Here is a 27,256-nt window from a genome sequence, read left to right as displayed (position 1 = left end):
CCTGTTGGATGTGGTTTGTCCTACATGGTGGTATGCAGATATTACCCTCGATACACCACAAAGACTTGCTGTCCTGGTCACAGATGTGCCAGTGAGACACGCAACAACAATTTATCCACTTTTGAACTCTGATATGTCTCCCATTATGTTGTGTGGATTGCAATATTTTATGTTCAGATGTGCTATTGCTCTGCTAATTCAACCGTCACACTCTGCTTATACTGAATGTAAAATCAGTGAAGATCGGCCATCAGGCTGCGCATAGGCGTAAAACCTCCAACACTATATTGACCAGTGTTTCAGTTTTATTGTCCAACCCCTGTATTTCAAAATTAAAACTCCTGCTTTAATACTGGAGGTTATGTACAAAGTACAAATGTTAAAGTGCAAAAGAACAATGTGTGTCTATTAAAAATATGTGTACACTGGAGAGAGATGATCCTCAATTCTCCGTACCTAAAGCTGTTACTCAACAATTGAACAAGCATACATAGAAAGTAACAAGTCAAACAACATTCATGTGAAACAATTCATGTTGATACAAACTAAGAAAGTAAACAACTTTTTATACTTAAATCTGTAAACATTTCTATTCTTACAGTAATACAAGTTCTGTTCTTCTGAAAGATGTACAGTGGAGCCACTTCATCTCTAAAGTGTGTGTGAATGTTGTGATATTGCTGCCGAATAAGCTCATGAAAAAAAAAAAAACTAATATGATACTGATTATCTTCTTAGGTTATCTAAATGCAATTTAAAAATATACATTTTTTAAAAGTGCAACAGTAACACTGGCATTAAAACCCTAAAAACAGTTCCTTAAAGGGCTAGTTCACCCAAAAATTAAAATTCTGTCATCAATTACTCACCCTCATGTCATTTCAAACATATAAAACTTTCTTTCATAAAAACCTAAATTAAATCTGTCAACATTATAAAGATATTGTGTCTCTTCAAAAGACATGGATAAAACCTCTCCAATCATATGGATTTATTTTACGATCACTTTATTTGCGTTTCATTTATAATGACACAAGGGTGAGTAAATGATGACAGAATTTTCACTTTTGTGCGAACTAACTTTAAGTGATCTTTAAGTGTGAACTTTAAGACCAGCCCCCGGTTTCACAGACAAGGCTTAAGTCTAGTCCCAGACTAAAATGCATGTTTAAGCTGTTTTAACTGGAAGCAACCTGCACTGACGTATCTTAAAAATATGTCAGTGCCATTGTTTTGTCTCAAGATGCACACCAGTAATGTTTTTTTCTAAGGCACGTTTATAAAATATACTTAAAGGTGCTGTATGTACGTGTTTTGACTGTACTAAAGCATAAAAATATTATAATATGTTTGCAGATATTTAGGAAACATGCTGAGTTCACATACTCGTTTCTCTGAAAAACACTTCTACAGCCAGTCATTTTACTTTGAAATGTGCGTTCCGTGTCGGAATTTCTGTTTTTGTTTTGGTCTGTGCGATACCGCACGTTGCCAATTTACCCAATATTATTTTGAGGGAAACAACGCTCTCCAATATTTTGAATTTGGACTGCAGTACCCATTTCAACCATGACCTGTCAATCTCACATACTGCACCTTTAAATGCCCTAGTTGAACTAAAGCCTAACCCTGGCTTAATCTATGCCCTGTCTGTGAAACCAGGCCCAGATGTCCCAATCGAGTGCTGTCACATTTGCAGGGCTCTCTGATTGGATCATTTTATTAAGAGGATTAGTCCATCTTTTTAGGCACATGGCCCATTTTTGTGCGCATGTTACGCACAAAGAAGAAACAAACTGTTGTTATAGCACAGGAGACTTCTGCTACCCAAAATGCTGTGTCCCAGCTGTAGCGTTTAGCGACGGTGCTGAATGGCAGGCCAGCAATGAATGCACCAACTAAAAAAAAAAAAAAAAAGGAAATATATGGTTATATAGAGCATTTTATCTTCATGCATTTTGTCATGAAACAATTTGTGCAGATTTACCATTTGCCATCAGAGCTACAATGGCATGCGATGTCCCACAGAAATTGGAGGGGGCGCTCTCACTCGCAATAACCCCAAACAAGGCGATTGGACCGTATGAGGAAAATCCAAATGCAGCACCAAGAATCAAAATCCAAAGCTGCAGAATAGAAAGAGATTAAAAAATGTTGTATTAGACAACATTAAAGTGAAGACAATAAAGATGATCTCATTCTAGTGAATTATTGGAGCTCTATACCTCTTTCTCTGAGACACCAGTGAGGAGTGAAACTGGATGGAGTGCCAAAGCCCATAGCGGTGCTTCCTGAAGAAGCACACATAACCATTTAACTAACACAAGAAAGCACAAATTAGCTATGTTTCCATTTTGGGGAAAATTGGAATCTCTCTTTTTGCATAAAACCTTTTCATAGAAAGCAACGTTTCCATCCCATGTGTTCAACAGAATGAAATTGTCACTTCCTGAAAAATTGGTGCAAAATATGTGTCATAAAAATTGAAGTTGCTGCAATCGGGGAAGCCACTTTAGCTCTTTTTTCCATCATAGTAAATTACTGTGCATGTCCTCTAATCAGATGCAAGGTTTTTTTTTATGCACATTTTTAGAATTTACGCACATCTTGTTTTCATCCAGCTTTTTTTCTGAGATATTGCAAAATTTGTGTAAAAATAGGTGGATGGAAACAGCTATTGAAGCACTTTGAATAATTTTTAGATCACCTCTGGGGTCTCTGGTGTGATGGTAACCCGGAAAAGGTACATGGACACAGCCATGCCTGCCATCATCATCAGGAGTAGCCCATGGCGAGGATTACCATAGATACCCAGACCTTGCTGTAAAGTAGGAAGTCACTGTTTAACAGATGAAATGATCTCCATTCATAACTTACAAATTCATTTAAAAAAAATTAGGAATGCAACAATATAGCAAAAAATGGCGATAGGCCATTATTTTAATTCATTTTAAATCTATAGCTATTACTGTAATTATTAATATAATGGCAAAAATTATCAATCTATTGCAACAAATATTATTATTATTAAGGCCATTATTTTAATTCACTTTATATTTATTATTATTATTATTATTTTATTTCTAAATATTAATACAACGACCAATATTATCAATCTAGTAAGAGATTTTATTAGATATAACCTGAAATATTGTGCATTCCAAATGAATGGATTATACTGTAAACTAGAGATGCACCGATTACAATTTTCTAGGCCGATTCCGATTTTTCATTGAGTTTGATATATATCAAACTATATTCATTGATATATATATATATATATATATATATATATATATATATATATATATATATATATATATATATATATATATATATATATATATATATAGCCTTGCAGTATAAAGATATTTCTATAATTTCTGTCTAGCTTACTTTATTTATTTTTTATAATCATAACCATACTTGCAACCAAAACTGAATAATGAAAACAAGTTTAAATGGGTAAATCTTCTACAAATATTTTTGAGTCTTCGTTTTCTTTTCTGACATACTGGAGTTCTTGTTAAAACACACTAGACATGCTTATTCTGTGCATTTTGAGCACTTTTTGTGTGAATTCATTTTTATTTTGTCCATCAAAAGTGTGCTTTCATTTTAATTGAGCGTGAGCAGCGCAGCAAAAATAGACTCGGCGCCGAAACCCGCGCTTCACTACTGCTCACGCGACGCTCCTGCTTGACGCTCGCGCTGCTCTTGCTCGCGGTGTGAATGCACTCATTGATTAACATGCACGCCGGGAAAAAAAAATGCACTGCTCACGCGCCGCTGACATTTGCGGTGTGAAACGGCCGTAATTTACGAGGTTCCTAAATGTGCGTTCCGTGTGCACGTGTGATGCTGATGTTGCGCGTTGTTAATCATGCGGCGCCCGAGTGCATTTGACGGCATAAAATCGGCATATGTCAGACTGACCGGCCGGTCGCCGGTCATGGCCGATCACGTGAAAATCGGCCAATTCCGGTCACCAGCCGATCAATCGGTGCATCTCTACTGTAAACCGAACCCACCCGAGCAACAGCCCTGTCTGACAGATAACCAGCTCCAATGCTGCCAAAAAACCCTCCAACTTCCAGCGCGCTCATGTATGAGCTGCCTGTAGAAAACAAACACGTTAGCATCCACAGACGGACCATAAACAACACAGAAAGCTTCAGGATAAACAGCTATAAAGTACCACACTCACCCATCATGGCAGACTGGCCTTTTTCCTGCATGAGGAAGAGCTGACCCCAGTCAGTACAGGCGATCTTTACCCCAAACACAACCAGGTATCCCGCAGACAGCACCCAAAGGTACGGAGACAACAGGAACTCTTTTAGACTGCTTTCCTCATTAGGACCTGGAACAACGGCGGAGACCGAGTGGATTGACAGGAGCAGTAGCCAATTACAAACAAACATATTGTAAACAGCATAAACATAAAAACAATTAAGGTATTATCTTACCTCCCTTCTTCCCTTTGCCCTTTTTAGCTCCAGGCTCAATGTTGGGCAGCCCCACATCACTGGGTTCGTTCTTCACCGTCAGAAGGCAAACGACAGCGACGGCCATGCAAATCACCCCAGACATGGACATGATGATTCTCCAGTTATAGTACTGAACCAGCACTGTAGTGATGATGGGTCCCAGACTACCTGCCAGGTTCATACTGCAGCACAGGATGGCCCACCATGTGCCAAACTGAGACGGTTCAAACCACTGGAAAAAGCCGGAACAAGGCCATTCAAATTTCATGGAAACCAATTAACACAATGTCAATACAGGTTTTATGCTATTTTCTAGAAAAGGCTTCTAGTTTATTTAACATCTAAGTAGTACACAGCCCATAAAGACACATGGTGGTGGGAAAAAATATAAGATATGGGAAGAAAAACTAGATCTAAAAATTGCTAAGCAATGTTGGATAATGTATTAATTATTTTTTATTGCTATGTCAGCAACAATGCTAACTTCATGGCAGGATCATGGCAAGTGAATAATAAAAGCCATACAATTAACAACTAGCTAAAGACATAAGACACCAGATAAAAATTCAAAGATACATTCACGTGGTACATTTTTAAATACACCAGTTAATAATTTCTCTGAATGAAATTACATTAACAGTTGACACCAATAAAATATGTTTAACAGTCATTCGAGTTTTAAGGCATGGTGCTTGTTCTTCACCTTTCAATAAACAACCATGTGTAAATCTCGAGTAAAAACAATTTGATCATACCTTTATTTGAAATGATTAAAAAACCTTCTTATACTAGGATTTATTTCATGTAACTTGTTTCTGTGCCATTCCATCTGCCCAATGCTAGATAAAAATGAATAAAACCTCTTTTTGGGATGTTCCTGAAGTAAACAACTAAATATAAAAATAAAAAGACAACAATAATAAGGTTTCTTTTATTTAAAAAGACTACCTAGGCTAGATATGCTAATGATGATATCGTACTACGCTATATCATCATTAGCATATCTATCCTAGGTAAACAATATTTAGAATCTGAATAGCAATTAAATAAGATTCTTAAACCTAAATCCAAAGCAATGCCAGTTAATGACTACAATGCATTTTAACACCCACTGAAATGCATGTCATATTCAATCTTTTTTATTTTACCGCAGACCAACAAGGTTTGGCAAAGTTAACTGCTGTTGGTTGCTTAAATTAGATTTAAGTGTATCGTAACTCTCGCAGCTTGACTCCACAAGGATCAGCTGTTGCATCTCGAATATATCTAGTGGCATTCATCAGTGTGAGGTCAGCAGATGTAATTCCCAGCTATTCCCGTCGCACTGCCAACACTGGGAGACAGGTGCATACTGACAGATTTTAAAGGCAAAGGGTCAATCTTACCTTCCGAAGCACCTTTCCACATGGTGGCCAGCCGAAACCCTGACCGAACCCGTTCACGAACCAAAGCACGGTAAACGTCATGACAGTGGATGACCAGGAAAAGGCGATGTTTATGGTGCCTACAATGAAGAGCCCGGTGGCGAAGAGCCAGCGAGCGCTGAACCGGTCAGAAAGCACTCCGCTGATAAACTTGCTGATAGCGTAGGCCAGAGTCTGACTGCTGGTGATCAGCCCTGCATCACAGGGAACAGGAAAAGACACAAGTGAAAGAACCTACTCTGGGTGTTTTGATTTCTTAGTAAGTCATGAAATACTGCATTGCAATACAACAGGGGTCTTCAATGTTTTTTTTCAAGGCAAGGAGTGAATAGAAAGACAGGGCAGGGACCCTCTGTGTGATTATATATATATATATATAGTATACACACACACACATATATACAGTTTGCGGTCTGTAAGATTTCTTAATGTTTTTGATCAGTCTCTTTGAGCAAAAATACAGTAAAAAAAAAAGAAATTCTTGTGATGGCAAAGCTGAATTTTCAGCATCATTACTCCAGTCTTCAGTGTCACATGATCCTTCAGAAATCATTCTAATATGCTGATTTGCTGCTCGAGAAACATTACTATTATCAGTGTTGAAAACAGTTAAAGCTTAATATTTTTGTGGATTCTTTGATGAATATAAAGTTCAAAAGAAAAGCATTTATTAAAAACAGTAATCTTTTGTATCATAAATGTCTTTACTGTCACTTTTGATAAAATCAACACAACCTTGCTGAAAAAGCATGAATTTCTTTATATATAAAACAAAAAAACAACTTACTGATCCCAAACTTTAGAACGGTTACACACAACACACTTACCAAGATCTTCTTTATCCAGATCAATCTCCTCCATCACTGATGGCATTAGAAAGGAGAAAGTCTTTCGGTTGAAGTAATATAGCATGTAGCCCACAAACATTGAGATAAATATAACAGTGCGGTAATATCCATAATTTGCTGCTCCCATGATTGCGGTTGTGAGATTGTGAATTTACAATAAAAGAAAACTCAGAAACAATGCTGCAAGATTACCACCAAAAAAAGTTCTTATAGCACTAGACAAAAGCCTTCAGTTCTGTTAACCAGTTTTCTCCTGATGAAACTTCACGAACTCTCAAAAACTGATCCAAAGGTCTAAATCATTTTGAAGATTTTCAGCTCCTGTCCAGGTTCCTTAAAGTTGCATGGGCGACAGGAGGCCTCTCTTCAGCCGGCATTCACTGCTGTGCCTGGAAAACATCTCAGAGTCAGTTTACTTTAGTCTCTAAGCAAGCAGCTTGCTGTGAAGTGGACCAGCAAATACATCTGAGAAAAAACAAAAGACTCAACACTATTTAGACTTTCACAATCAGACAAATCAGAGGGGAACAGAATCATGAAAATATCACACTTTCTACAGACCTCATGTAGTCTAAATGCCAAAGGGTTTCTTGAGTGGCCATAGACTTATACAGCAATATGAATTTGAAACATGATGCAGGGGTCAAAGAACATCTCTTGCAAGAATGACAAACTCCGGATAAAAATAACATAAGTGCTTTCTGCACGTTGCATGGGGACACATGCCCTCTCAATGGAAGTAAAAATCCATTAAAACGATGATTGTTGAGTAAACAAATGCTGTGTGAATAAAGGAGCCGTTTTTGATCATCCTGCGCTTTTTAAACCGTATTAAAAAAAGCCTTTGACAGCGCAAGCGCGCTTTGGTATCAGCACGCGCAGCGCACGAGATTACAAAAACGCAAAATCGCGCGGTGACGTCAGTGCATCAAAACGGCGAATGCAGTAACAACACTGATTCTGATCATCTGACCTCAACAACAAGCGTCCTTACTACCATTGTGCAGAGTGCTGACTAAACGTTTTTATAATGTAATGCTAAGATACATAGAAATATTTCTCGACTTATATCTTGCTTGAACAGTTAATGTTGCTTGACAGTTTCATTAGAAAGAAGGAATAAAATGTACCTCCAACAGCCCGAGCTCGCGTTCAGAATTCACGCCGTTGCAGGAGCTCCTTCTCTAATCTCTGTTCTGATTGGCTGTCAACCTGTCATTTATATCGCGGTGGGCGGGCTTTAGTCTTCTTGCAGTCCTTAGTGGCACATTTATATAATTTTGCTGCATTCGTGGAGTAGTTTTAAATCTCCTCTAAGATTTAAAATCAATATACCCGAATAATTATTTTTAACTGCTGGATTGAAATGAAAAGCATTTGTTATGGTAATGATGAAGAAAATCATTGCTTATGATATTATGAAATTCTTTATGGTTATTTCTATGATTAATCCGTTCAAATTGTTCATTGTTCTTGTATTAATCAATTTATGAATTCTTTGTCTATTATCTTCTTGAATTCTTTGTAATATCTTTTTTGTCTATTATATCTTTTAATATCATATACTCATAATTTATATAGGCTACATAGAAGCCTATGTATATTCTATTAAAACCAGACCTTTGGTTCATCTCTGCTCTGAAAAAGTACATGTCATGCTGTTACTTCTCTAAAAGTTGAGACATATTTCTCGTCAATGTCTGTTATCGAATCTAATATCAAATGTTGAATGAGCTTGTGGTTTTTACAGAGAGTATTAGCATAAAGTCCAGACATGTTGAAAAGGCTTATTTGGCTCGTTCTGTTTCTATAGTGTTAAAACCACAATGTTTAACTACGCTTACAGAATGTAATACTTAGAAAATATATTTTTGAAATGATTAACATTTCCTGATCTGATCTGAACCTATAAATATTGGCAAAGCTCATACATTGCTCTTGCTCTTGAATCTCGCTCATGGGCAATATTATTTTACTAAGAGATATTTAGTTAAGGACTGGTTTATTATTACTTTGTTACTTGCAATTAAAATCCGATTATTACTTACAAATGTATCTAAATATTCATTGATTTATTATTTTTATTATTCATTATATTCTTCATTTATAAATAAAATAATTTGTATTTATCACTTCTTGATTGGATCTCACTGCATCAGGTAACCTGGGTTGGGGTCAGTTGCAACATTTGGCTTCTCATTTGGCTTCTTCCATTCAAATAAATACTGTGAATGATATGTCATATGTAATCATCTTTAAATGGTATGGGTAATTAAATACCAATCGGTGTATGATAGCCTATTATTAATTAGGCTACAGCGAGAGCGATTCGAAAACATACAGCTTTATTTATGTGAAATACAGGACAAGCCTCTTGTGAAAGCTCAAATGTGCTGCGTAACACGAGAATGAACCTTATTGGTTCTTCTCACACATCAAACGAACATGCTAGAGCTTCCCACAACTGATGAATGTTTATGTGAATAAAAGCCTAAATTCAATCTGTTTATCATATAAAGCGATCGAGTCTCTTCAGAAAATTTGGACTAAATCACTCAATTCATATGGATTAGTTTTACGATCTCTTTATGAACTTTTTAAAGTGTCAAAGTGCTACAACAGCTGTCAGTTGAGGGACAGAAAGCTCTCAGATGTCATTAAAAATATCTTCATTTGTGTTCCGAAGATGAACGAAAGTCTTGACGACATGAGGGTGAGTAATTAATGACTTTATTTTTTGGGTGAACTATCCCTTTAACATGACATGTCCAACGGTGCCGAAGCAAAGATGTATAGCCAGCCATTGCACTACAACCACTAGATGGCGTAAATAGAAAGCATAAAGTATGCCCTGTTTTGTCTTTATGGCCTGGTTTCACAGACAGGGCTTTGATTAAATCAGGATTAGGCCTTAGTTTAATTAGGACATTTAAATATATTTTATAAACATGCCTTTTTTTTTGCATTATATTATATATATAAAAAACATTACTATTTTGAATGTTTTTGAAAAAAGTTTCTTCTGCTCATCAAGCCTGCATTTATTTGATCAAAAATACAGAAAAAATGTAATATTGTGATATATTATTACAAATTAAAATAATTGGTTTTCAATCCATTATACTTTAAATTATCATTTATTTCTGTGATGCAAAGCTGAACTTTCAGGATCATTACTCTAGTCTATCACGTGATCCTTTAGAAATCATTCTAATATGATGATTTATGGTAATATGATGGTTTAAGACTGGTCTGTGAAACCAGGGGAATAATTAATATAAAACCAATTCATGGTGATACATGATGTTGTATTTATTATTTCAAATAATAAAACTATTATTTATGTTCCATAATTGTTGCAATGTCTTTCTGCTGAAATTTAAGCAAATAATAAATAATTTAAATGACTATATTATTAATTTAAATTATTCTAAAAATTTTTTTTTAGATTTCCACTGTGTCAACCTACCCCATATAGTGTGACAACATTTTGGGGAATTTTGTCAGACAGAATCAGCCCTGAGAAATATCAACTGCTGTAAAACATGTGACCAGTAGCCTTGGTGACTCAAAATTTCAATGATAATGCCTGTACTGAAAAACACTGGTCACAAAAGCAAAAAAACATCTAAATTAACTTTTAACATCTAATTAAGATATTATTTAATATTGCTGAATCAAACTAATTAATGCATTCATTTACCAACAAAATACATTTTTACGGGTTAAATCAATAAAAAATAGCTTTTTAAGAAAAGAAATTGCAGGTTTCCACTTTTTACAATGTGGGGTTTAAATTACCCTCACTTTTAAACACAGCACAAAGTTCACAAATCTGACATGCTGTTTAGATTTTTACAGCCAAAGTCATATGAAACACTTCGATATTCAATGCCTAAAATCTCTAATGGATCTGTCCACCCATGGAAATCGACATCTCCATGTTTAAATTACGTGTGTTTGTGCGTGTGTGTGTGTGTGTGTGTGTGTGTGTGTGTGTGTGAGTGAGACATACAGAGAGAGAAAGAGAGAAGCAGCACAGAATGCTTTACTCCTCTTCAGATAAGGTTGTTACAGTGTCTGTCTTGTTTTCTCTGTTTTGTAAAAACACATTTTAGATTAGAATGTGCCTTTAAATTATTCACTAAAAGCATTTTGCAGGAGCAAGGGAAGAAAAACAAAAAATGAGTGAAGAATTGGTACAGGGCGGGAATCGGCACACTTGAAAGCATTCAGGTAAAAAAAAAAATCTCTTCTCCTACAATTAATGGACTGAACCATCATTAATTCACACTGGAAGTGCTGTGCTAAGACAAGGCTTATGTTTCAAGGCAAAGGCAAAGCTTACATCGCCGTATGTTTCCTTTCTGGGTTTTGTCTTTCCAGCTGAGAAACTGTGATTACTGTAGCACATGGATGTGACCGTGCAGGGTTTTCTGTCTGCAGGCTGAAGGCATCAAGTAGGACAGTTAGAGGGTGTTTTTAAACTCAACTGTGACATGTGCATGGACATCAATAAATGGACATCAGCCAAACCGCCCCAGGAGCTCACAGCACTGTCCCATGTAGTAAAGGCTGCATTAATAGCTTTTAATGACCTGATTACTTAAAAAAAAACCCTGTTAAAACTAAAAGCCACAAAAACTTGTCTCTTGGTATGTGTGTGATTTGTCAGTTTAATCAGGGCAAGCATTTTCAGCTTCTGTATTTGCACATCTTTTGTGGTGACTGTATTAGGAAATCTCATATTGAAATAATACACATCAGTTCGAGAGAGAGAAATACAGGGAGGGAGAGCATAAGAGAGGAGGGAACATCTGTCGTTTTTTACCAGCGATCTTCCGCCAGATTTGGTCCCTCTGTTGCCATAGCAACAGTCATTATGCATACTTTCAGATTGTAGAGTTTGTATTCAGGAACTGGTACTATTTGCACAATTTCCAACTCAGTCTGATCTCCTCTTCTGCCTGATTTCCATCTCTGATTTCACTATCCAATCTCCACCTCGGTCTGATTTCTAGCTCAGTTTGACTTTACTGTCTGATATCAACCCGAGTCTGATTTCACTCTCTGATTTCCAACTCGGTCTGATCTCCTCCTGTCTGATTTCCATCTCAGTCTGATTTCATTATCTGATATCCAGTCTGGATTTACTTTCTGACAGTCTGATTTACTATCCAATCTCCACCTCGGTCTGATTTCCAGCACAGTTTGACTTTACTGTGTGATATCAACCCCGAGTCTGATTTCACTCTCTGATTTCCAACTCAGTCTGATCTCCTCTTCTGCCTAATTTCCATCTCTGATTTCACTATCCAATCTCCACCTCGGCCTGATTTCTAGCTCAGTTTGACTTTACTGTCTGATATCAACCCGAGTCTGATTTCACTCTCTGATTTCCAACTCAGTCTGATCTCCTCTTCTGCCTGATTTCCATCTCTGATTTCACTATCCAATCTCCACCTCGGCCTGATTTCTAGCTCAGTTTGACTTTACTGTCTGATATCAACCCGAGTCTGATTTCACTCTCTGATTTCCAACTCAGTCTGATCTCCTCTTCTGCCTGATTTCCATCTCTGATTTCACTATCCAATCTCCACCTCGGCCTGATTTCTAGCTCAGTTTGACTTTACTGTCTGATATCAACCCGAGTCTGATTTCACTCTCTGATTTCCAACTCAGTCTGATCTCCTCTTCTGCCTGATTTCCATCTCTGATTTCACTATCCAATCTCCACCTCGGTCTGATTTCCAGCTCAGTTTGACTTTACTGTGTGATATCAACCCCGAGTCTGATTTCACTCTCTGATTTCCAACTCAGTCTGATCTCCTCTTCTGCCTAATTTCCATCTCAGTCTGATTTCATTGTCTGATGTCCACCTCAGTCTGACAGTCTGGATTGGCAGGGAGGACGAGAAGCTCAGTCTTTGCCAGGTTGAGCTGTAGGTGATGTTCCTTCAGATGTATTATCTTGATGTTTTGAGAAGACTATCCTGTTTATAGTTAGAGCCTGGCCAAAGCCAACCTTGAAGAAGCTGTGTGTCGGTGTGTGTGTGTTAGTCTTCTTGGTTATAGGTTAAGGAACCACTGACATTATTGGAGATTGACTGACTTGTTTTCTTTGACATGTTGGCGCCTGGACACACAGTCTTGTGACCTCGGAGAGACACAGGGTCCCTAACTCAGGGTCCTGGTGGTAGCCATACAAACTGTGGAGATGTGCTACTGCCTATCAGTCCATGTGTGGAAAATTACTATGTTTATCTATTTCTTAGCCAATCAGAATCATTCAACCTGAAGTAATGACGTAGCTTAGTCATTAGTGAAGGGTATAACTGCTGTGATCTTAACTGTAAGCGGGGCGGCCAACGAACTCCTTGTGAGTCTTGAAGCTGACTTCTGCCTGATGAAATTACAAAATTTTCTGCCATTTTTTTCTTTAATTTTCTTTAATCCCCACGACACCCTATGTCAAACGGATCGTGCCAAAATCGTGTAATCTGAACCAGGCAGATTAAATCTATTTGAAGAATCTATTTGTTTTTATTCTTTATGTTTTAATTCTGTTTCAGGGTGTATCATTTTCATTTGTCTAATTGGTTTTTCAGATGTTTTATAGGCCTTTATTTGTTGTACAGCACGGTTTGAACATCTGTAGTTTTTAAATGTCCTTTATAAATTAATAAACTAAACTAAACATTGGTAAAACAAAGCCTCATTCTTGAGGTAATATTATTATATTCCTCATGTTTTGGGAATTTCAGTTGGTGACGTTGTTGATGATTGCCCTTTGTTTTTGCTGCCATCTCCCATCAGCATCCACAATTGCACTCTTTGTTGTCAGAATGAGAGGACGCATTCTTCGGGAGGGATGACCTCTCATCCCCTGCTGGCCCTGGCACTGCTCACACCAACCCACTCTCTCTCTCCGTCTCTTATTGTCTTTTCTCCCTCAAAGGCTACCAGCAGGATATCTGACTGTAAATGTTTCCGTCAAGGCAACGAAAGATAGATGCAATATGTAAGTATAACTGGCTTTAATATAACATTTTTAAACAGTGATATGCTTTCTCCTTAATTGCAAAAGTGTGAGATGTATGGCGTTTAAATGTTTTATTGTCACAGTTTTAAAAATTGGGAAGAAATTGGAAAAGAAAACTAAGCTTTTTTTATGCAAGCTTCAGTTGTGCTGAATATATGCTCTCTTTCTCTTCCAGCCAAATTTAGCAACACATCCATATCTCCCTCTGGGACACGCGCACAATAAACAAACCGAGACAAGTGTGAGGCACCAAGCAGTGCTGCCTTTTTATTGGTTGTTTAAATGTTTGTCTAAACAAGTACGGAGTGAATCTGGGCCTCTTGCATAAGAAATGGGGACAGGCAAAAGATTAGGATGCTTATGAAGGATCTTCAGAAAGATTGAACCGTAGATCATGAAGAAAATGTAAAGGAGTTTGGGTTATTTGACAGTGTTTTGGAGAACATTATGAATGAATTATGAATGAATCATAATGAAAAGATTTGTTTGCATTATGCCATTTTTTTAATGACAAATAAGCACATTCCTCCACATTCATTTTTTAATGTTTATTTTTCCTTTTCCTTTTATGTTTTACTGTTAAATGCAATGTATTTAATTTAAATTAGCATAATGTCAGTACAATGTAAGTACTTGCGTGTTGTATAAATACTTTTATATTAAATTGTTATTATATAGGTTTTTATTATATACGTTTATACAATGCCCGGACAAAAAAAAAAAAAGTCCCTGTTTGGATGTTTCTAGCATGTTATATGTTTGCCAACAGTTCTTCTAACCCTAATTGATGGAGTGTGTAGCTTTTCATTACTTAAACAACCACGTAGGAAGACACATCATGGCCATCCACCTCTCGATTGAAATAACATCACTTTTTTTCCATCAAAAGTTGCATACATTTTTGGTAAAGATCTTGAATTGTCAACCTCAGTTCTGTGGCTTAATCAGATCCAGTCTGATTCCCTGGCGGCGCTCATTATTTTGAGACTTACTGAGACACACAATGGTCTGACCTAAATCTAACACCCAAATTATTGACAGAGAGAGAATGTACGTGCGTGTATGTGTGTGTTTACAACTTGGCATTCATTCATCTTCACGTTTAACACGTTTGTCTGAGATCCTTACAGAATGACCTGCCAAACCATAGAGAATGTTCAGTATGAATGCTGTGACATTCTGACCAGGAATACATATCTGTGACATTTATTAGTTATGCTCTAAAATACTTCATTATTTATTCTGTTTTTCATTATTTGAAATTGTACATCAAATGATATCTGAGTCTAAATGTGATTATGTGTCTCAATTATTTGCATGTCTCAGTTCCTGATGGAGTTGCCTGCTGCGGGGACTATGAAAAGAGAGGGATAAACACCGGTAAGCTCATTTAACATGCAGAGAAACAGAAAAACATCTCTATCATAGGATATGTACTGCTGGAGTATCTACTGAAGACATGAAATTGAAGACACATACTCAAACGCCTCTAAAGAGACCCGAGATTGTGAGGATGCATTCGAATTTTTGGTCTCTTCAAATTTATATTCAGTTGCTACTGAAGCAAAGTTTAAAGCTTATACTGACCTATTTTCTGGGAAAAAGAAGCTGCAGAGAAAGCACATTACAGGGATGTGTGCAGTGATGGCAGCAAATGCTTTAAAAAATTTTCAAATCTCTAACCCCAAGCATTGATAATAATGATTCTTACCTTAGCAAATGGCACTTATGAAGCAAGGATGCTCGATTATGGCAAAATCTTTGATCATGGTTATTTAAAACAATTACTCCTTGACTCTGGAAACATCATGCATTTATTAAACGTAAAAAAAACAAAAAACTTTATATATTTTAACTGGAAAACAAATAAAAAAATACATGTAAAAATAAATTAATATCGAAATAATAAATGAAAATAAATATGATCAGCTTTGTTGTAATGCAATTCCTCATCATACTGAAAACTCCTAAAAAACATATTAGTAAATTCCAATTATTTTTTCGAATATATTTGAACTAGAGATATTATTTCAGTTAGACCAACAGAACACAAAATGGAGCAATGATTAGCCTAAATCAGTGCTTTTCAAACATGCCCAGGGCTGAGTTCGAAATCGCCCCCTATACCCTCATTGACTATTCCCGTCATTAGTCCACTAATATATTTCACTTGAGGGAATGAAAACGAGTGATTGAATTCAGCTTCCGCTTTTGCATAGTTTGTGCTTGTTGTTTAATAATCATTTGAAACTGGCAGCTCCAGTATGATGAAAAGATTCATCTTGAACTCAGTCATGGAAACTATGTATAAACCTTAATTAAACCATTATTAATCAAGTAAAAAGGAATTTATACCTGTATGATATTACGCCTTCGCCACATTGGACCAGCGGGTTGGAAAATAGATGAATGGATGATTTTGACAAACACTGGCCTAAATACAAATTGTGCCTGACTGTTAACAAATTGCATTTATTTTTTTAACTATAAAGTTTATAAAATTATAAAATCAAAGGTTTTAACCTACGCTCACTGGCCAGTTGTAGTGTTAATCTTCACACAGTTTAAGTTTTTTCACTAAAATTTGACTTTTTATTTTAATTTTAGCAGTATTATATAATTTAATTATTTTAGTAAATTTTACTTGGAATGGCAAAATGGCAAACATGGCATCGAATACCAGTCAATGGCATTGTAGTTGACAACAATTAAAATAAAAAATATCTAAAAGAAAATGCTCAGATAATTTATATATTAATTTAAATATGTATCAGCCCTTGTGAAAACGAGTACACTATTGCAATACAATATTGTGAATTATTTATGTTTTATTACATAAAGCTGTGTTGGATTATGGTGGATTAATCATAACTAACATTTATTTTTCTTGCAGGATTAACAATTATATGCTTTTGAAACCTGAAATGTCCCCAAACACTCAGTCAGTCAGTGTGTCTCAATCATGACCGAACATAATAAAAGGGGAAATGAAACTAGACAGATATCTAAAATTAAAAACTCATGACTTTGAGTTTTGAGTGAAAAGTGAAGTAAATCAAGAAATCCAGAGTTTGCTTCTACTACCTAGTAAAAGAAGGGTTAGCTGAATTATGCAAATGAAGAACCAATCATATTGCAGGAAAATTATGTAATGTATCTTGTCACCTTTGCCATGCTCCTCTTCTATAAAAACTGTTGTATTCTTTTTGCTGGTGGGATTCTCTCTGAAATTTGTCTGAGATCCTCCGGCCGTGATTAAAGCATATTCGAAGGCATTGTCTGGAGTCTGTTTAGTTATTGCTGCGCAGCAAGTTAGTGGAGCACTAGAGATCTTATTTGCCAAGTGATAGTGTTTAGGGGTCAAGACGTTGATAATAAATATTATTGAACGTTAATCAGGAGACGTTTAGGGGCGTCGAAAAATCTACCACAGAGCGTATTTACAACACGATTTAAGTTCATGTTTACTTATGCATTCGCATTATTTTGTTGCAGATGCAAGTTATAATGTTACGCTGTTTTTGTCGGATTCATCTGGTTAGTAGGCTAAATAAATGCCTTTGGGTGAGTTAAGTAAACTGCTTTATTTTTCTGGTTTTACTGGTTCATTCACTGTTCTTCCTCACAAAACCCTTTTTTAACAGAATAATTGAGATCATTATCTCAATTATCATGTTTTCATAATCGTTGAAGGCTTAAATTGTAATTAAAAATGGTATCCGTTTAATACCAATCACTAAGGTGACTTGTTTGCCACAGGTAAGACATGCCGAAGAGAAGGGACTTCCTTGCACTTGTTTTGATTGTAGTACCATGGACTTTACTACTCACGCTTTGGCACCAGCGTGCTGGCAACCCGTTACTTCCAGCTCCGAAGGGTAAATACTAAGATTGTTCTTTCAAATGCTACAAGTTAATTTAGGCATTTAGTGGTATAGTATCTTACGTTATGGTGCCACTGGCACATGCCGTTAGATGTTGTGGCACATCCATTTAGTCATTTCCATTTTAGTCTGGGACTAGACTTAAGCCTTGTCTGTGAAACCTGGGGCATATCTGCAATAAACTTCAGCGGATAATTTTGCTAAACTAACACAATACAACAAGACGAAGGCGTTAGCTAACACAACATTAAAAAGTTACCATCCAGGAGCTTCCGATCTGCAAGTGAAAGGCACCTTGTGGTGTCATCCCAAAGAGGCACACAATCACTTTCACAGACCTTTATCTTGACTGTCCCAAGCTGGTGGAATGACCTGCCTATATCAGCCCAAGAATTTTCAAGAAACTGCTAAAGACGCATCTTTTTCTTCAACACTTGACCCATTAATACTAACACTTACTATTATATATCTATAAAAAAATAAAAAAATAAAAAAACTTGCTACATGTACTGTGCTGGATTAACTGGGACTGGTCACTGCACTTGCGTATTGTTGCCCTATTGTTAGTTCGATTGCTTCTATTGCTGTCCTCATTTGTAAGTTGCTTTGGATAAAAGCTTCTGCGAAATGATTAAATGTAAATGTAATAAAAACCTGTAATATTGAGCTAATACATATAAAATCAAAAACCAACACATTCTCACCTGTGAATGGTTATCCCATTTCTTCGGGAATTGAAATCTAGGCGGTTTCACAGCCAGAAGCTGTGCAATGTTGTAGCATCATTGATTTTTACTGTGAGTGATGACATGCTGATCGTTCCAAGATGGCGGGCGTGCAAGTGTGTCGGAGCGGTCGAATGTTGAATCTATGTATACATATCTATGGTTGAGGGCATGTATACCTAATGTACACGTAGATGCCACATTCTCACCTTTCACAGGAGAGAGTGTGTCGGTTTGTGTTTTTATATGTATTACAGGTTTTTACTATGGTACTTTTACATGCTTTTACTTTTACTATGGTAACTTTTTAATGTCGTGCTCGCTGACGCCTTCGACTTGTGTTAGTTTAGCAAAAATTCTCTGCTGAAGTCTATTGCATATATATATACACAGTGGGGAGAACAAGTATTTGATATACTGCAGATTTTGCAGGTTTTCCTACTTACAAAGCATGTAGAGGTCTGTAATTTTTATCATAGGTACACTTCAACTGTGAGAGACGAAATCTAAAACAAAAATCCAGAAAATCAAATTGTATGATTATTAAATAATTAATTTGCATTTTATTGCATGACATAAGTATTTGATCACCTACCAACCAGTAAGAATTCCGGCTCTCACAGACCTGTTAGTTTTTCTTTAAGAAGCCCTCCTGTTCTCCACTCATTACCTGTGCTAACTGCACCTGTTTGAACTCGTTACCTGTATAAAAGACACCTGTCCACACACTCAAACAAACAGACTCCAACCTCTCCACAATGGCCAAGACCAGAGAGCTGTGTAAGGACATCAGGGATACAATTGTAGACCTGCACAAGGCTGGGATGGGCTACAGGACAATAGGCAAGCAGCTTGGTGAGAAGGCAACAACTGTTGGTGCAATTATTAGAAAATGGAAGAAGTTCAAGATGACGATCAATCTCCCTCGGTCTGGGGAACCATGCAAGATCTCACCTCGTGGGGCATCAATGATCATGAGGAAGGTGAGGGATTAGCCCAGAACTACACGGCAGGACCTGGTCAATGACCTGAAGAGAGCTGGGACCACAGTCTCAAAGAAAACCATTAGTAACACACTACGCCGTCATGGATTAAAATCCTGCAGCGCATGCAAGGTCCCCCTGCTCAAGCCAGCGCATGTCCAGGCCCGTCTGAAGTTTGCCAATGACCATCTGGATGATCCAGAGGAGGAATGGGAGAAGGTCATGTGGTCTGATGAGACAAAAATAGAGCTTTTTGGTCTAAACTCCACTCGCTGTGTTTGGAGGAAGAAGAAGGATGAGTACAACCCCAAGAACACCATCCCAACCGTGAAGCATGGAGGTGGAAACATCATTCTTTGGGGATGCTTTTCTGCAAAGGGGACAGGAAGACTGCACCGTATTGAGGGGAGGATGGATGGGTCATGTATTGTGAGATCTTGGCCAACAACCTCCTTCCCTCAGTAAGAGCACTGAAGATGGGTCATGGCTGGGTCTTCCAGCATGACAACGACCCGAAACACACAGCCAGGGCAACTAAGGAGTGGCTCCGTAAGAAGCATCTCAAGGTCCTGGAGTGGCCTAGCCAGTCTCCAGACCTGAACCCAATAGAAAATCTTTGGAGGGAGCTGAAAGTCCGTTTTGCCCAGCGACAGCCCTGAAACCTGAAGGATCTGGAGAAGGTCTGTATGGTGGAGTGGGCCAAAATCCCTGCTACAGTGTGTGCAAACCTGGTCAAGAACTACAGGAAACGTATGATCTCTGTAATTGCAAACAAAGGTTTCTGTACCAAATATTAAGTTCTGCTTTTCTGATGTATCAAATACTTATGTCATGCAATAAAATGCAAATTAATTACTTAAAAATCATACAATGTGATTTTCTGGATTTTTGTTTTAGATTCCGTCACTCACAGTTGAAGAGTACCTATGATAAAAATTACAGACTTCTACATGCTTTGTAAGTGGGAAAACCTGCAAAATCGGCAGTGTGAATATACTGTATATATATATATTCATACATGCGTCTAACTACGTTTGCAGATGCACAGTCAACTTGCTCTCGAATGTTCAGGGACCTGCTTTGACCGTTCCAATATGGCGTACTAATGAGGCATCTATGTTTATGTCTATGGTTGAGTGAACATCAGTTGTACACTCGTTATTGCGGTGCATTATGGGATTGAATGAGTGCACTCTATAACATTTACTATGGTTTCTACTACAAGAAACACTACTGCACTACTACAAATGGCTGTCCCCTTAAATAATGGCCTATTTAAGGGTAAAAGAGGTGATTTCGGACACTTGGCGGTACGATAGTAGCAATGTGGTCACATTTAATAGATTAGCTCACAAACATTAGTGCAATACCTTTATGAAAGGCCTACAAACTTCTGGAATTTGCAAGTAATTTGCTCAATTAGTGAGTGAATGAACAAGTGATCACCTTTTTTTTTTTGACAAGCTTGATATAAAATGCCACATCACTATTGTTCAATGACTTCAAGCATTGTGTACTATGACACTGGATGTGCCACAAAATAAAAATGCACAATAGTATATACATCCAGTAATATCCAATATCCACCAAAACTGATAATAACAATAATATATAAACACTCACCTAAAGGATTATTAGGAACACCATACTAATACTGTGTTTGACCCCCTTTCGCCTTCAGAACTGCCTTAATTCTACGTGGCATTGATTCAACAAGGTGCTGAAAGCATTCTTTAGAAATGTTGGCCCATATTGATAGGATAGCATCTTGCAGTTGATGGAGATTTGTGGGATGCACATCCAGGGCATGAAGCTCCCGTTCCACCACATCCCAAAGATGCTCTATTGGGTTGAGATCTGGTGACTGTGGGGGCCATTTTAGTACAGTGAACTCATTCAAGAAACCAATTTGAAATGATTCGAGCTTTGTGACATAGTGCATTATCCTGCTGGAAGTAGCCATCAGAGGATGGGTACATGGTGGTCATAAAGGGATGGACATGGTCAGAAACAATGCTCAGGTAGGCCGTGGCATTTAAACGATGCCCAATTGGCACTAAGGGGCTAAAGTGTGCCAAGAAAACATCCCCCACACCATTACACCACCACCACCAGCCTGCACAGTGGTAACAAGGCATGATGGATCCATGTTCTCATTCTGTTTACGCCAAATTCTGACTCTACCATCTGAATGTCTCAACAGAAATCGAGACTCATCAGACCAGGCAACATTTTTCCAGTCTTCAACTGTCCAATTTTGGTGAGCTCGTGCAAATTGTAGCCTCTTTTTCCTATTTGTAGTGGAGATGAGTGGTACCCGGTGGGGTCTTCTGCTGTTGTAGCCCATCCGCCTCAAGGTTGTGCGTGTTGTGGCTTCACAAATGCTTTGCTGCATACCTCGGTTGTAACGAGTGGTTATTTCAGTCAAAGTTGCTCTTCTATCAGCTTGAATCAGTCAGCCCATTCTCCTCTGACCTCTAGCATCAACAAGGCATTTTCGCCCACAGGACTGCCGCATACTGGATGTTTTTCCCTTTTCACACCATTCATTGTAAACCCTAGAAATGGTTGTGCGTGAAAATCCCAGTAACTGAGCAGATTGTGAAATACTCAGACCGGCCCGTCTGGCACCAACAACCATGCCACGCTCAAAATTGCTTAAATCACCTTTCTTTCCCATTCTGACATTCAGTTTGGAGTTCAGGAGTTTGTCATGACCCGGACCACACCCCTAAATGCATTGAAGCAACTGCCATGTGATTGGTTGATTAGATAATTGCATTAATGAGAAATTGAACAGGTGTTCCTAATAATCCTTTAGGTGAGTGTATATATATATATATATATATATATATATATATATATATATATATATATATATATATATATATAAAAAGAAAACGCATATCAGCTAGCTAATAATGTGGTACCGATATATTGTGCATTCCTACTCTAAACTCTTGGTATTTTTTTGAATATATTTTTATGGACAGTTAACAGAACTGGGGTCAGTAAAGCTCACCAAAGAAACTTCAGACTTCATGAGCCCTGCATCATAAAGAACAAGCACATCACTGAGGTCATCCAGATGAAGTACGTCCACAGCCGCTCTCCACCCTGGTCTGATGCATTGCCAACTCTTCACGTAATAACTCCAACCTACAGGAGGCCTGTCCAGAAGGCAGAGTTAACCCGCCTCACCAACACTCTCCTACACGTCCCCAACCTTCACTGGCTAGTGGTGGAGGACGCGGCGGAGAGAACGCCGCTGGTGTCCAGACTGCTGGAGAACACTGGACTGAATTACACCCACTTGTACGTAGAGACGCCTCAGAATCTCAAAGTGCTAAAGAAGCCCAGAAATGCACGTATTCCTCGTGGCACCATGCAGAGGAACCTGGCTCTCCGCTGGCTGAGGGAGAACATCAACCCCAGCTCGGGTCATAAAGGAGTCGTGTATTTTGCAGATGATGACAACACTTACAGCTTGGAGCTGTTTGAGGAGGTACAGTACATATGATTTGCTGTTCACAGTTTGTGTCCTTTCATATTCCCTATTCCATCCTCTTTGTGCCGCAGATGCGTTGGACTCGTAAAGCATCTGTCTGGCCAGTCGCTTTCGTCGGAGGTCTCCGGTACGAGTCCCCCAAAATCAACTCTCAAGGCAAAGTGTTCGGCTGGAGGACGGTGTTTGACCCTCGTCGACCTTTCGCCATCGACATGGCTGGGTTTGCAGTGAACCTTCAGCTCATCTTCAGCAAACCTCAAGCCTACTTTAAGTTAAAAGGGGTAAAAGGTGGATACCAGGAGAGTAGTTTGCTACAGGATCTGATCACTCTCAGTGACCTGGAACCCAAAGCCTCCAACTGCACAAAGGTGAGTCGAGTCCTAAACCTGAATCTTCATAACCTTTCCAAATCATTTCAGTTCCTTTTTTGTTTTTGGAAATTACAAGGTTTGTAAAAGAAAAATGGGTTCTGGTTTCAGGTACTGGTTTGGCACACCAGGACAGAAAGACCCTTGCTTGTGAATGAAGGGAAAAAGGGATTCACAAATGCCAGCGTGGAAGTATGATGAACTGCTGTCATGCTGTTGACTGGAGTGCACTGAATTTAAACTGCATCCTTGTCAAAGACAGACTTGAGTATTTTACTAAGACACTCTACTAAAGGAATTTAAAGGAACTGTAAAGAGTCAAACTCTTGAAAGCTTCGCAACAACTACGACCTTTGCCCAGATTTTTGCCCCGTCTGCAGTCTGGAGTAGTCTGCCAAAAGTCAGAACCAGTCTACCAATTTTAGGAAGTTCGAGTTGACAGATTTTACAGAAACTTGCATGGTGGCCACCGACTCTGATTTTCTAGCTTGAGACTACAATTCATTCCAGTTGGAAGATATTAAACATGTTTGATATTTTGAGCCAATTTTAGAATGGATATTATTTTAATTTGTCACATGTCTTCTAGCAACAAGGCGCATGTTTCTGCGTGAGTTTGTTGTGTTGGAACCATATAGGCTATATATAAACATAGATGCTGTTATGTTAGTGGCTGTTTCTATGGGCCACTCTATGTAAGCTGTCCACCATATTGGAGTGGACAAAACACCGGTCTCGAGAGCAAGTTGACTGAGCGTAGTTAGATGCATGTATGAATATATCTGCAATAGACTTCAGCAGATGATTTTACTAAACTAACACAATAAAAACATAATTTCAATGTCATGGTTACATTTTAATGTCACAAATGTTAAATCGTGTAATGTATACCAGACATAGGACTGCTGCACAACAACTTGAAAAATGCTTTGGAAAACTTCCATGAATTACTATGGTGATTTGATTTGGAAGTTCAGAGACAAAATATGGATAGAAATAGAATTTGCAATAATGCTAACATCATTGCAATGCATTAACATTTTTACAATCCAACAGTAACATACTGTTTAACTTTTTGTTCATTTAATTTTTTTGTTCAGGCACTTTGAAAGCGTTTCGTAGAGTTTTGTAGTTTTATTCTAGACTAAAATGGCATAGAATACCATTCAACGGCATTGTAGTTGACGAGAATTAACATTAAACAAAATTAATTACACCAAAATACTCACACATTTTATACTACAACCATAATTCCTGAAGAGTTGGGGCATTATGTGAAATGCAATCAAATCGATAAACTGTAATTTTTTTTTTAATTCTCTTGAAACTTTATTTAACTCACAAAAGCACAAAGAAAAAAATTCAATGTTTTCACTGGCCAAATTAATTGTATTTTGTAAATATAAAGAAATTTAGATTTTGATGGCTGCAACACACTCCAAAAAAGTTGGGACAGAGGCAAAATAAAAGTGAAAAGATTACAGAATATCCAAGTTAAACTGTTTTGAAACAGTCCACAATTAGCAGGTGAATTGGTAATAGGTGAGGGGACTGTGTTTGGGTATAAGGAGCAAATTTCATGAGAGAATTGTCAAACAGTTCAAAAACTACATTTCTGAATGCAAGATTGCAAAGTATTTCTACCAGTATCTACCATACATAATATTGTGAAAAGATTCAGGAAATCCAGACAAATCCCAGGTTATGCAAGGCAAGGCAGGAAACCCCTGTTGAATGTGCATGACCTTCTAGCCCTCAGATGGCACTGCATGAGAACGCATGCTACTGTGTTAAATATAGCCACATTGGCTTGGGAGTATTTTGCAAACCGTTTTCACTTAACACCATGTTTCAGCTTGTTTTTTGGAAAAAATGGACATTGATTTCTCAGTCCCAAAGACGAAAGGGACCATCCAGACTTTCATTAGCGACAGGTGCAAAAGCAAACATCTGTCATTGTATGGGAGTGCATCAGTGATGTAGAGGTGTGTATTGGGATTGTACAGACATATAGGCCTACTGCCATCAAGATGACATCTTTCCTGGGAAGTAAGACAATGACAGGCCTCACAACAGAGTGGTTTCTAGATACACTACACCGTAGAAGGGATGTGCTTGACTGGCCTGCCTGCAGTCCAGGGGCCGTATTCACAAATCATTTTATCTTACCACTAAGAGTTCTCCTAAATAGCAGTAAAAGTTCTTAGTTAAGAGTTTTTTCTTAAAACCTATATTCACAAAGTTGCTCAGACCAGCTTTTACTAAGGAATAGAGTGAAGTCTTAAGCTAAGAAAAAGGGTGGGGTTGACGTCGTTGCTATGGATGATGTCAACACGCTTACTAACTATATGCACACAGCTGATGAGGGGGTCTCTGTCAGTGATTTAATCATTGAAATATTGTAGAATGAGGTATTATGTTGCCATATTCAAATAAAGATTTTAAAATATAGGCTAAGGGTCACTATTAAACAAGTATATGTTCAGCTAATTGTCAGCCTCTTACATGTCTGCATCTCGAGAGATTGCAGAATTCAAGAGACAAAAAAAGTTTGGGAAAGAACATTCCAATGGTCTATCTAATCTGTTCGAGAGGAGGCATATATATACACAGCCAACTCAGTTACCTCAACAAATTGTCTGCATCCCTCTGCCACCCTGACTCCTCACTCTCGGCTGGTTCCTTTTCCCAGCCAGGGACACAGGGAAATACTCTGGATTTGGGCTAAATTACGAGCTCTGAGCCCTCAATCCCCTCCGACGGCACGCCAAATACGCTTATTTTACTCTTTTACTTTATTCTATCATTTGTAAGTGTGAACTTGTGAAAACAACTGCCACAGGTAATCAGACATTATTTATTTATGAAGATTTATTAAGATTTATTTTTGGTGTTTTGCCTTTTTATTATGATAGGACAATGACAGAAAGCGAAGTGGAAGAGAGAAAAGGGGGACGGGATCGGGAAAAGGCCACGAGCCAGAACTGAACTCGGCTCACCCGAGCTGCCCTCAAGGCTATCGTGCAGACAATGGGACATTATTTTCAACTTGATCGCAATGTTTTATTCTCCATCATTCAATGCATTTCGCCTGTACATGACCTTTTTATGTTATGTCATCGCAGATTAAAATCTATAAATCAAAATATTTATTGCATTTATGAAGAAAAGGCTCAGCACCCATGGCTCTATTGCCTACCGTGTCTTTGGGGCAGATTGTGCAGAAAATTTAGGAGTCCTAAAATTAGGACTGACACGCCCAGTATTTTTAAGAGTTTCTCCTAAATTGGCAAGTTAGGAGCTACTTTTAGCCTTAAGATATTTTGTGAATACAGCTCCAGATATGTCTCAGCCCATCATGAAAAGGAGAATCAGACAACAACGATCACAGACTGTTGAGCAGCTGTCCTGAATCAGGTGAGATTGGGCAACAATTAGTATCCTCACTTCTCAAATTAATAAAAGGTGTAGCCTAATTAAAAGGAAAGGTGATACGACACAGTGGTAAACATAGCCTACTTGTCCCAACTTTTCTGGAGTGTTGCAGACATCAAAATAAAAATGTTTATATTCACAAAATAAGTTGGTCAGTGAACACATTACAAATCTTTTCTTTGTACTTTTGTCTGTTAAATAAAATAATTAACAAATCACGGATTCTTGATTTTATTGTTGCTATTTTACAAAATGTCCCAACTTTTCTGGAAAAGGGGTTGTAGGCCTATAGCCTATTTAATTAATTTAAACGTGTTAAAAGTTGTGATAACCTGAACTGCTGAAACAATGGGAAGTGGAACAGAACACTTTTACCGTAGAACATTGTGAACTAATTTAGTTACAAATTGCCCGAGTTTTAATAGGGAAAGAGCATATTAGCAATATGATTTAAGATAAAGTTTACTTGTGCGTTCACGTCATTTTGTGCAGCGGCAATTGTGTTTATTGTTTTCGTCTGATTAATCCCATATGGGTAGGCTATTATACC

At 37.8% G+C, this 27,256-nt stretch overlaps 2 protein-coding genes across 14 annotated transcripts; one reads left to right on the top strand and one right to left on the bottom strand.

The window, feature by feature from the left end:
* Positions 1–287: 287 nt before the first annotated feature.
* slc37a4b (solute carrier family 37 member 4b) lies at positions 288–7,977 on the bottom strand. Of its 4 annotated transcripts, none has more exons than XR_013820113.1 (11): positions 7,893–7,977; positions 6,742–7,151; positions 5,876–6,108; positions 4,470–4,722; positions 4,208–4,363; positions 4,032–4,117; positions 2,708–2,821; positions 2,226–2,291; positions 1,988–2,126; positions 1,066–1,898; positions 288–870 (listed from the first exon to the last, which is right to left on the bottom strand). XR_013820113.1 is itself a non-coding variant. In XM_079862315.1 (10 exons), exons 2-10 carry the CDS (start codon positions 6,887–6,889, stop codon positions 1,732–1,734), a joined length of 1,362 nt encoding a protein of 453 aa, XP_079718441.1. In that variant the 5' UTR covers positions 6,890–7,151; positions 7,893–7,977; the 3' UTR covers positions 288–1,731. The 4 variants fall into 4 exon arrangements, 1 of the variants encoding a protein (XP_079718441.1); XR_013820114.1 differs by having other exon boundaries at positions 288–851; XR_013820115.1 differs by lacking the exon at positions 7,893–7,977 and adding an exon at positions 7,324–7,382 and having other exon boundaries at positions 288–851.
* Positions 7,978–10,740: 2,763 nt separating this feature from the next.
* Positions 10,741–23,488, top strand: LOC307152939 (galactosylgalactosylxylosylprotein 3-beta-glucuronosyltransferase 1-like). Of its 10 annotated transcripts, XM_079861941.1 has the most exons (9): positions 10,741–10,829; positions 10,924–10,998; positions 13,578–13,782; positions 15,130–15,183; positions 17,299–17,367; positions 17,563–17,681; positions 22,389–22,900; positions 22,975–23,271; positions 23,383–23,488. In XM_079861941.1, exons 6-9 carry the CDS (start codon positions 17,570–17,572, stop codon positions 23,467–23,469), a joined length of 1,008 nt encoding a protein of 335 aa, XP_079718067.1. In that variant the 5' UTR covers positions 10,741–10,829; positions 10,924–10,998; positions 13,578–13,782; positions 15,130–15,183; positions 17,299–17,367; positions 17,563–17,569; the 3' UTR covers positions 23,470–23,488. The 10 variants fall into 10 exon arrangements, with proteins under 10 accessions (XP_079718067.1, XP_079718068.1, XP_079718065.1 ...); XM_079861942.1 differs by lacking the exon at positions 17,299–17,367 and having other exon boundaries at positions 10,769–10,829; positions 13,720–13,782; XM_079861939.1 differs by lacking the exon at positions 17,299–17,367 and having other exon boundaries at positions 10,769–10,829; positions 13,606–13,782.
* Positions 23,489–27,256: the final 3,768 nt, after the last annotated feature.

This window comes from Squalius cephalus, assembly GCF_949319135.1.
Source record: "Squalius cephalus genome assembly, chromosome: 24".
Taxonomy (NCBI): domain Eukaryota; kingdom Metazoa; phylum Chordata; class Actinopteri; order Cypriniformes; family Leuciscidae; genus Squalius; species Squalius cephalus.
Note: the sequence above shows the minus strand (reverse complement) of the source record. Positions and strands in the feature narration are given on the sequence as shown.

Coding starts and splice junctions, on each gene's coding strand:
- slc37a4b (XM_079862315.1), bottom strand. CDS start 6,889: ATGGGAGCAGCAAATTATGGATATTACCGCACTGTTATATTTATCTCA. Junction 6,109..6,741: donor TCTGGATAAAGAAGATCTTG/GTAAGTGTGTTG, acceptor CCTGTGATGCAG/GGCTGATCACCAGCAGTCAG. Junction 4,118..4,207: donor AGGCCAGTCTGCCATGATGG/GTGAGTGTGGTA, acceptor TGTTTTCTACAG/GCAGCTCATACATGAGCGCG.
- LOC307152939 (XM_079861941.1), top strand. CDS start 17,570: ATGCCGAAGAGAAGGGACTTCCTTGCACTTGTTTTGATTGTAGTACCA. Junction 22,901..22,974: donor GCTTGGAGCTGTTTGAGGAG/GTACAGTACATA, acceptor TTTGTGCCGCAG/ATGCGTTGGACTCGTAAAGC. Junction 23,272..23,382: donor AAGCCTCCAACTGCACAAAG/GTGAGTCGAGTC, acceptor TTCTGGTTTCAG/GTACTGGTTTGGCACACCAG.